The 11,336-nt window shown below is 35.3% G+C and overlaps 1 protein-coding gene across 1 annotated transcript; it reads left to right on the top strand.

Annotated features, from left to right (window-relative positions):
• The first annotated feature begins 245 nt into the window (after positions 1-245).
• Positions 246-8,445, top strand: Vti1b (Vesicle transport through interaction with t-SNAREs 1b). The gene is made up of 2 exons (XM_089640627.1): positions 246-490; positions 7,078-8,445. The coding sequence occupies exons 1-2, from the start codon at positions 350-352 to the stop codon at positions 7,294-7,296; spliced, it is 360 nt and encodes a 119-aa protein (XP_089496753.1). The 5' UTR covers positions 246-349; the 3' UTR covers positions 7,297-8,445.
• Positions 8,446-11,336: the final 2,891 nt, after the last annotated feature.

The following is an 11,336-nucleotide window of genomic DNA, read 5'->3' as shown; positions in this document are numbered from 1 at the left end:
GTCACGCTTCGGCACTACAATGACTAGTTTTAACACAAAAAAAAATAATAGGTAAATGCAACAGCGTATACTAACTATTACAACATGTCATGTAAACTTGGAATGTCGGAATGATTCGAAACATCATTCGTTCATTTTGACATTTCGGTTTTTTAAAATGTTACGAAAATGTCCTCGGCCATCACTACTAAAAAGCATAGATATTTGACATATTATTCGTAACGCTGTTGTTCTATGACATCTATTGTCACTTTGACATTCCTGTGACAGTCGTTTGTTGATAAATAATTAAAAAGTATTCGTTACAAACTAGCTATCGATAATTTATAGACCAGTTTTGAATGTAAATATGGCATTTTCCGGTGGGTATGATTGGGATCAGCACAATCGCCAGGCAGTTCTGCAGGGGCAACAAGCCCTGGAAAGGACTTCGCAGAGTCTAGCTAGATCTCATGTCATCGCCATTGAAACGGAACAAGTTGGAACTGAGGTATATTTTATTTTATTTAGGTGCGTAAAACAATCACTATGCCCAAAACTTACATTCATTAATGTTTGGAGTAATAATTATTATTTATTATTATATATTAAACAATAGACAACAAAGTAAATGACAAACAAGACTGGTAAAAGGTAGAATACATGTACCTACATCAAAAATTATTATTCGCACCTGTGCCCTGAAATGGTACCTAACCTCTTTCCGCATGAAGTTGCACTGTCAAACTGTCGCACTTTTAGGCAAGGATTATTTATTTATTTATTTATTTATTTTTTCATGTTCTCCGTAAAACGGTTATTCACCAATACATTATGGAGAAGATTACAAATTAGACAAAAAGTATAGCAAAACACATAAAAAGGTCAGTTTCACTACTTTGTGACATACGTCAAAAGATAATTGTTAAACTGCCTGTAGGTTACGTTAAAAATGTCGATGGTCAATGCAGACTCGTTGAGCAGTTCAGTCGCTCTGTTGACTGGGGCGTTCTGATAGGCAGAAGTCCTCGCTTTTGGAGCATAAAAAAGGGTATGGGACCTTCCACGAGTATACTTGTCTGGGACATATAAGTTAATCTCTTTCAAAATAGGTGGATTATGTATAGTTCCAGAGATTATCTTAAAAAAATGTTTTCCTAAAAATATTTTTCGGCGGGCTTCTAATGTATTAAGATCGAGCATTCCTGCTAAGAATAAGGATGGATACAGGAAAGGGTAGTACATATATTCCCTCATATATAGGTAACGCATGAATCTCTTTTGTACTTTTTCTATTTCGAGAATATGGTTTTGCTCAGAAGGGGCCCAAATAATGGAGCTATATTCCAAGATACTGCGAACAAGTGCTTCATACGTTCTTCGGATTGCGATTCCGTTGGTAAATGATCTTGAATTACGAAGAACAAATCCAAGCATTTTGTTGGCACGGGAGACAATATCAGATATATGGGATTTGAAAGAGAGATTTGCTTCAAAAATTACGCCAAGGTCTCGAATCTCATTTTTACGTGTTAATTCATGTTTATTAATGTGGTAGGGGAACAGGAATGTATCTTTGGACCTTGTAAATGTAACGACACTGCATTTCTGAATACTGAAGGGTAAGTTGTTCAGTTCCGACCATTTGACAAGAGAATCAAGATCGTTCTGCAGAAGAATGGAATCGATGTAACTTTTGATTGCTTTGAAAAGTTTTATATCGTCAGCAAAAAGGAGATATTTTGAGTGGTTTATAGTGTTGCCAATGTCATTGATGAATAGGAGAAAGAGAAGGGGTCCTAGATTCGATCCCTGGGGAATCCCGGAGTTAGTTTTGTATTCGTGAGAGATATGGTGTCCGTAACTGACATACTGACGACGATTGCGTAAGTAGCTAGCCACAAAAGCGAGGAAATTCTGAGAGAATCCGATGTCACTTAATTTTTTTAATAAAATATCATGGTCGACTTTATCAAATGCTTTCTCGAAGTCTGTATAAATCACATCAACAGGTACAAAATTTTCAAATGAATTATTAATATAGGTAATGAGATTCATAAGATTCGTTGAAGGTGACAGTGTGGGACGAAATCCGTGCTGATTTTCGGTGAGTGCGTGTTTTGTTTGGTTATATATCTGTGAATAAATTATGGTTTCTAAAAGTTTTGCGGGTGCTGACAACACAGCTACAGGTCTGTAATTATCTATTTCTGACTTTTTTCCTTTTTTATGTATAGGCGTTACTTTCGTTAGTTTCCACATTTCCGGAAAGATATTTTTGCGAAGTGATAGGTTAAAAATATGTTTTAGAGGTTGAACAAAATAACTTGCATATCTTTTAAGGATTATAGGTGGAATACAATCTGGGCCGACGGAGTATTTAGGTTTTAGCTTATGGAAAGCTGTAATAATATCTTCATCGTTAATTTCATGAATTTGTACATGTAAAGAGTTAAATGACGATGAAGCTATAGAGGATATGTCAAGTTTGGGGATATTGTCGCTAAATACTGATTGAAAATAGTGTGCGAAACCTGCGGCGATCTCAGACGATCCATCATATTTATTGTCTTTGTAGTCCATGTGGTTAAGTTTGTCACAGCCGCGGCGTTTATCGTTAGTGTAAGACCAAAATCGAGTTGGGTCTGTTATTATACTGTTCTCGGCCTCACGTGTAAAGTCAGTGTAGGCCTGACCAATTAACCGTTTGATTGATTTTCGCAAAGTTTTAAAGTTAGCTAAGGCATGTTCGGATTTTGTTTTTTTCCAAAGATAGTGCATTTTAGTTTTTTCTCGTATGAGGTGAATGATTTCCCCATTAAACCATTTCGGATATTGTCTAACATCTTTGAGCATACGTGTAGATCTTTTCTTAAAACAAATGTTGAAAATATTATTGAGCTGTTCATAAAACATTTCGACAGCTAGATTTACGTCAAGGCAATCGTAATGATTCCAGTGATGTTGTTCTAAGGCATTCTTAAGTGTGTTATCTGAGCTTTCGTGGAAAATCCAACCCATGTTTATGTCTGGAGGCAATGTGTCTGTTTGTATATGTGATTGAGTTGAGTAATCGAATGTGAATGAAAGTGAAGGGTGATGAATATCCTCTCTGACTAATGGGGAGTCATGGCGGCAGATAACAGCATTTTTAGAATTTACATTACTTAATACTAGGTCTAACATGTGTGCATTTATGTTATAAACAGTGTTGAATTGTGTTAAATTATAAAAAGAACAAAAGTAATCGAAAACGTCAATTGGGTTTTTCCCTGAGGGAAAGTTAAAATCACCGAAAATAATAATATTTTTTGATTGTAACTTTACACTTTCACTTATAGTTTTGTCGTAAAATAATTGATACTGTTCAGATGTTGTATTTGGAGGAAAATATACAACACATATATAAATGATGACATTTCTATGCGATACTTTCACCCACAAGTCTTCACCTTGGGTTTCTATGCAGTCCATTCTTTCCGCGTGTGAGTGGCTGTCAGCTCGGAGGGCTAGGAGAGTCCCTCCTCCGCGACTGCCTCTATCCTTCCTGTAGACGTGGTATAGGTTTTCGAATAGCTCCGACGAAAAGGTGCTTGAAGTAAGCCAAGTTTCGGTAAGAGCAATCAGAAGTGGTTTCTGGCACATTACGTTTGTCATGAAGTCGATAATTTTATTATTCAGACTTCGAACGTTCTGGTATACTCCACTAATGTCTATCTTTTTCGGACGTCGTATCGACCGTCCTAGTTTGGGGTCGTGGTCTCCGAAATGACCATTCGTTGAAGGCCACGTTTTCAGGCCAGATCGTGGGGTCCAGGAAAAAGTGGAAGTAATTTTCCGGTATGCCTATTTTGAAGGCAGCATAACGTTCATGCCTCGTAACCAGTTTTTCGACAGTGTAAATTAAATCCGGCTTCTTCTTTTTTAAGAATGAAGATATATTTTCTTCTGTGGTATTCGGGTGAAACATGAATACATGCAGATGTAGGTTTTTGGGAATAGTGACCAAGCTGTCGTCGATAGACCCTGTCCCTTTACAGATTGGCCGAGATCGTCGTCTACCGTTGACGAGGGCATCGCTATACGATGTTATTGGCTGGGTTGGCAGCTTGGGCACAACAGGCTGTATTGTACTCTGTGGTTGTGGAGGAGAAGACGCCGCTGCAGCAGATGTGGAAGCAGAATGTAGATCTTCCTCCGGTTTTCCTTTTTTAGCAGTGGATCTTGTGGTCATTTTGCGAGTAGTGAGCGGCTGGACGCCGCTAACGGGAAGGTGAGTCTGGCCGGCTAGAGCGGCTAAGGTAATAGCAGGAGCGGGGGCGTGGCCGGGGGGCCCGGGCGGTGGAGGTATCCCAGACGGCTGCTTAGTGATATCGCCGTACGCTGAGCGCACACACACATTTAAGTCTGGCGCCGGCGCTAGTACCTGGGGAGTACCTGCAGTTACGTTGTACGAGTACTTGCATGAAGGGCACACAATTTTAGCACTACCGTCACTTAAAATTGAACGAATCGTGGTCAGTTCGCTACCGAAACCCTCGATTTTGCCACTCAAAACATCGACCGTTTTAATCAGGGACTGAATGATATCACCAAACTCTTCCATTTTGTAAATAGACTAGAACGAACGATTAAAATGAATACTATCGAGAGCCGATGACAGAAGACGTGCGTCGCGTGTTGCGTGCGTATTGACACATTATTATGAAAATTACACTTCATTTCAACAATTAGTACAAGAAACAACTATAGTCGAACTTGGTTATAACGATCACGGCAATAGCGAGTTCACGGCTGTAATGAGCAATTACAAAACAATATTTTAATTCAGGCTTATCTTCATATAAATGTTGACTGTTATAACGAGGTTGATTCACTGATATACCGAAAAAATAATTTTGTCAACACAATTTCTGAATACATGAATGAGTCGTTGGGTCTGAAAAAGTAGTTGGGAATTGTTCAAGAATTTCCTATCCCGTTGGGGACGGATTCATATTTTTATAGCACTACCTGTGTAAGATTGTCGGCTATGTGAACCACTGCTATCCATCGGGCACTATGTAAAATTGTCACAAAATCTGCGAAAGTCGTGCGAAATTTAATAGTCTTCTTTTATATTACAACTCATTTTTGTTTTAAAAACCAATATGTTTATTTATTTATGTATACGCCTAAAAAGGCTTTTACATAAAAGTGATACATGATGCAGTGTACATAGGAGAATATCTGTATTATACAGGAGATACTGACAGTAAATAAAGTAGGTACAAAATACACAATTGTAAAATTGTGATTACAAGTATAATGAGAAAATAAAGAAATAATAAAAAAAAATAAAAAACTATATATGAAGCAATATTATTAAAACGTAAGAGTGACATAAAGTGAAAAAGAAATTACAACAACACTACATATAAGACAAAACATTAAAACTAATTTACCAACGCTACTCTTTTGTAGGATTCGACAAAGTGTTGGTATAGATTATGCTTAATTCTATAAATGGAGTCAATAAATAAATCAATAGCACCCCCATACTTGTTACCCAGACCATGCATCCTATTGGTCAGTGAGTGTGTCTGATAGTTGGTTGTGTATGTATTGCAGAAGAATGTTATATTGTGTCTTATATTCCTAGTCGGCACATGGATTTTAATAGTGGCAACGATGGCAGGACTATCAATTAAGTTGTTAATAACTCTGTGTAACACAACCAGGTCTGAAATAATTCTCCTGTCAGACAGAGATGTGCAAAATGGGTACCCAAAACCATTTGAAATGCAAAATAGAAATGGGTCAAAACTTTTCCATTTGAAAATGCAAAATGCAAAATGGTTTTTAGAAAAGCATTTCAAATGCAAAATACCTATTTTCAAAATGCATTGAAAATGCAAAATGGTTTTTCAGGTCAAACAATTAAAATAATTATACAAGTTTTAAACAATTTTGTCATTTAATAATGGACATCAATGTAGAACAAACATATTACATGATGGTAAATCCAAAAACACCACGACTACAGATTATGAAACCACAAAAAATTTGCGCGGGACTAATGTTGCCAACGTAAAAACATAGAAACTATCTAACATTTAATATTACAGCGTCATGGCCCCATGTTCAGTATTTTTTGTAATGGTATCACTCAATTGCCAGGGCTCCTACCAGGGAGCAACTTGACAAATGTAAATTATCTCTCGTAGCGAGGTTGAGGACCGACTGATATTTGGGAAAAAAAAGATGACTGGAGATAGTAGGAAGAATGTTGCAAAAAAGCATTTTAAATGGAAAATGCATTGAGAAAAGCATTTAAAATGCAAAATGGTTTTTAGAAAAGCATTTAAAATGCAAAATGGAAAATACCCATTTTGCATTTCCATTTGAAATGGATTTATTTGAAATAAAGCACATCTCTGCTGTCAGACAGTGTTACTAGATGCAATTGATTCATCAAACTGACATAATTAATTTAATCAATAGGAATTCTGAGCGTAAAATTTACGTACTTATGATTATTGATATTACCTAGTTACGAGTACCTAAATCCCTGCATGGGGTAAATTTATGACCGTGATGCACAACTTTTTCAGCAGAGGGGCTGCGACCAACAAGCGAATTTTTTTTTTTTTCGGTAAGGGGGATGGGGTAGACAGTGATATTCAAGAGTTAAGATTTCTGTTGTTTTTTTGAATTTTGTGTTATGCAAACCGTTTCTTCAAATTTGGTTCCATTTAGGAAATGCAGCGTAAATTAACCAAAACTCTATAAAAAAATGTTCTCAGTCAAAGTTTTCAAGAATTATCCCAAACATTTAGATTTTTCTCTATAGCCAAGTGGGCAGTATGAAAATGACATGCGGGCCACAAGAATGGGGCAGGTTACGGCATCCAGACGCACTTTACATAAATAGAATTAAAATATATATTTTTTAAATATATTAGAGGGATGTAAATACTTTTTGCTTGTCTTGATTTAACATTCTATTTTTAAAAATTCTCGACACATTTCATTAGTTCCAATTTTGAAAAGTGAACGCTCCTAAACTTTGCACTCACAAAGAAAATCATGTTGTTTAATCGTATTTCTTATTCTTAGGTTATGGGTGAACTGAGTGAGCAGAGGGAGTCACTCCTCCGCAGCAAAAACAGGCTGGAGAATATGGACGAGGGCCTGTCCAAGTCAGGGCGGATAATCAAGGCAATGGGACGCCACGTCTTCTACAACAAACTTATCCTCATCCTCATCATAGTCCTGGAAGTTGGGATCCTAGCTGCCGTAGTTTTTATCAGATTCATCCATAAAAGCAGCAAATAAGACTTCAAGGTTGGGGTGTAACATTGTCATAAATACAGTAACATACAGAACTTTTGAAAATCGGAATGCTAACATTTGACATGGAATTTTGCGACAAGCCAAGCACAGATTAAATAAAGATATTTTTAAATGACGAACTGATAAGCTAGAATAATATTACGATAAATTATTTCCTTGCCAAGCGAATAAAATATATTTTAGCATGATAGAAGCATTTTTTAAGGTTCAAAATACCATAAAATCGAGGCAAGTGCGGTGAGCCACTAGCAAATCCACGGTGGATTTTCTAGGGGTTACTTTTCAAATGTTAAAAAATCCATGGTGGATTTTCTAGGGGTTACATTTCAAATGTTAAAAAATAAATAAAATGACGCTGATTGGTCATGATATGACAATGTTACATTTGAATTTCTGCGAAACATCTTAATTAAAATTATTTTAATAGAAAGCATTAATTTTAGTCCATCAATGTACATAATTTTATTATTATTAAATAATAGTAGGTGTCTAATTTCGCCATCAACTTTGAATGAACATAATATGATTCTTATCAAATCCATAAATTGGTTGCCATAGATTAAAAAAAAGGTACTACTTTTTTTAAATAAGGCATTTTGGTTGGATTTTATAAAAAAATAATTGCGGATTATTTTGTTCTCTCCTAGAAGGGGTGATTTACAAAAAAAAAATTGAACTACAGTGAAACTCTCTTGTAAGGTTTTCAAAGATTGAAAAAAAACTTCTTATGAGCAGGACCTCAGGATAGTAAGGATGGACGACTGGAGGCGAGTGGCGGGGGACCGCAACCAGCGGAGGATTCCAAATCCCACCCTGGGATGTAAAGCTGTGATGATGATGTGGGAAAATATTATATGTACATGTTGTGTGGAATAAATTGGACCGTTTTAAAATCTGTCCATAAGGAACCGAAAAAGAACTTTATAAATGGGTTTCGCTGTATAAATGTCTACAAGACAACTGTTTTGCGTATTAATAATAACCTGTATTAATTATATAAATATATTTTTGTAACAACGTCATTTTTTCGCGAACAATCAAAGTAGTCAGTCGTATATGTAGTATGTATTAAATATTAACATTTAGAATTTTGTAAATTAATTCAAATAAAATAAAACCATTTCAAAATAATATGTTCATTTTAATAATAAAAAAAAATTCATAAAGTCATGCTTTTAAAAAATCAAGCATTAGTGTACGAGTATAAGCATAGCTTATAAAATTAAATTAAGTAGGCATTATGTATGTCATAAATAATATTTAATTGTCATTTGAGTTATATGGCAAAAGCATAGACAGTTCTTCTTAAAAACTAAGTACACATTTTTCCATTGCTGATTTATTATTTAAAGTACCTGTTCTTTTTTACAAAGATATCCTTCTAAAAATCATGCAAGCTGGTGTTTATATAAAATATAAAAGTGCCGTTCCAAAGTGATGTCTGAATCGACTGTAGCTGCGCGGCTGTAATGTTGCGTGAATGTAACTCCTCTTTAGGTAAATGAATGGAATCCTTTCCAATGGAGTGTCAATGGTCGACAAAGACTCTAGTGAGACGACTCTACTGCTTCTCGAGCAGTCTAGCTGCATCAGTCGTCCTTAACTTAATATTTCACAGTAAAATATTTTTTGAATGAATTATAACGGCAATAATTTTTGTCGACATACTTGAGTATTTGGCAGTTTAATTAATTTATTTCAAACTTGCCGGCTCCAGTTATCTATATTCCTAGATTATTTAAAATGTTAGAGCATTATTTTCAGCTTAAATGCCTACAGTCTAACTTGTAGAATTGTGTATATTCAACAAGGCCTTTATGCACAATCCATAACAAGTCCAACAGAATTCAGGTCTAAACTAAAAAATTACCTTTTTAAGCTGTCATACCCTTAAATTAAATATACCATTCCTGAGAGAAAGTCCAGTTATATTCAATTTTCCAATTATGTCCTAAATCCTGTATCTAAATTTCGCTAATAAACAATTAGATAATGTTAATTAAGTGTTAATCTCAAGTGACCTACCAGGTAAGTATGGTACTGTATATTATCTCCATAAATAGTTAGTAATAACATAGATCACTGTAGAAATGTATTATAATTTTTCGAAGAAAACTTTTTCTAACTGCTTTTCACTTTGTGATGGCATTATTTATATTTTATTAAAACACAAATAACTTTGTTTACATCACTTTATTTCGATACAAAATCTCAACATATACTTGTGCTCCTGATGAAGTGAACTTGGTTCATGAAACATGTTGAGATTTTGTATCGAAATAAAGTGATGTAAACAAAGTTATTTGTGTTTTAATAAAAAATGTATTATAAATTTGTACAGCGCCCTTGAGGTGATTTTGCACAAAAACGCCGCTATACAAGTCATCCAATTATTATTATTATTATTAGCCATTAACACTGTATAAATACAGAATGTCCGGGGATAAAGTGCACTAAATTCGGGCAGTGATTCTACATGATAGTACAAGTAAAAAAGATAAATGACATTCAAACTTTTAGGGGTAATTTTCAGGTAAAAACGTAAAATTGGTCCGCCGTGTGGGACCTGCAATATTATTTTGTGTTGTTGGTAAATCTAACTTACCGCGCCCAAACGCTGCCGTTCCGTCAGTCTATTTAATTGCCGCACTTCCTGTCAATAACTTTTATTTTATTCGCATAGGATCTGATAATTTAATGTATCTAGCAGTGTTCAACTTTCAAAACTTATTGTTTTAATCAGAACTTGTTAATGTAGTGTTTGGTTAATGATGTAAATACACATGGAAAGTGAACATTTTGAAAATTTGTTAAATTAGTCAAAAGCAATGGCATTAGTTAAGTAATTAATCTTTATAAATAAAAATGTTTATTTGTTAAAAATTTTAAATCTCCGAAAGTTTTCACAGATTTGTTTTGAAATTTTGACACAACGTTGCATTCAAAGACATGTGTGTTTTTATATACCTGTATTATATAAATTTCACCTATGACAGCTAAAAACATGCCTTTTTTAAAAAGCAGGGCCATCTGTTGGACAAACATGCTTTTTAGAAAAACAGCGACATCTGTTGGACGTAAAAGCAACATGCACTATTGTTTCTCTATCTGCACAGACAGACTGAGCCACAGTGACGGGTGGCGGGGTACAGCTGTTAGTTAAATTTGGTAGTTAATTTTAGTAGTTTCCTTTTGGAATTAGGTTTAAAACATACAATATTGTAAACGTCAAACTCCCGGCCTAGTGCTACGACGGCCGGCATAGTCCAGTGGTAACGCATTGGACTGCCATTCCAAAGGTCGCGGGTTCGAACCCGGCGTGCGCAAATAAATTTTATTTGATTAATTTGTGTTATTTCACAATTAATTAATTAAAATAATATATAGTATATTTGCGGCACGTTCCAGAGTGGAAGATACTACCAGTATCGCCCTGGTGTAAGACCACCATTCAGAATTGAAATGTTGCTCCAAATGGCTTTAGCCGTGTTTAGTGACTAGATCTGAATAGCCAGGTACTTCCCCATCTTCCTCTTTCCCTTCCCCACTTACCTTCAGCCTCACAACATCCCCCAATTGGGGATGCCATAGTCTCACTGGCTCCAGACGGGAGCAGTTGGGACTCTTGTGAGGTATTCACTATAAAAATTAAAAATTTAAAAAAAAAAAAAGTGTTATTGTTTACATGCTGTTTCAATGGATACAGGTCAATTACAACGTTGCCACCTCGTTCTCGGCAAGCTCACAGCGAATTTATCGGGTAAGTTTGTAACTCGAACTAAGGATTTTTAGTAGGTTTTTAGTAGGTATTTAGTAGGAAAAAGTTATTTTATCTTTTTTACTCCTACCATCATGTATAATCACCTCCCGAAGTTAGTGCACTTAATCCCCGGAAACTCTGTACATAAGCAAATATTAACACAAACTACATAATTACAATATTTTATTGTGAGAACAAATGTATAAAAGTAGACTACGTAGTAATACCACCTAACTCTTCCTCAAGATATGATAACAACAAC

Source organism: Hesperophylax consimilis, chromosome 16, assembly GCF_061612785.1.
Source record: "Hesperophylax consimilis isolate HC1 chromosome 16, BYU_Hcon_1.0, whole genome shotgun sequence".
NCBI classification, from domain to species: Eukaryota; Metazoa; Arthropoda; class Insecta; order Trichoptera; family Limnephilidae; genus Hesperophylax; species Hesperophylax consimilis.
Note: the sequence above shows the minus strand (reverse complement) of the source record. Positions and strands in the feature narration are given on the sequence as shown.

What these genes read in the sequence shown, in the direction of transcription:
- Vti1b (XM_089640627.1), top strand. Translation starts at nt 350, where the DNA reads ATGGCATTTTCCGGTGGGTATGATTGGGATCAGCACAATCGCCAGGCA. An exon ending in CGGAACAAGTTGGAACTGAG is followed by an intron (nt 491 to 7,077) that starts GTATATTTTATT and finishes TCTTATTCTTAG; the next exon opens with GTTATGGGTGAACTGAGTGA.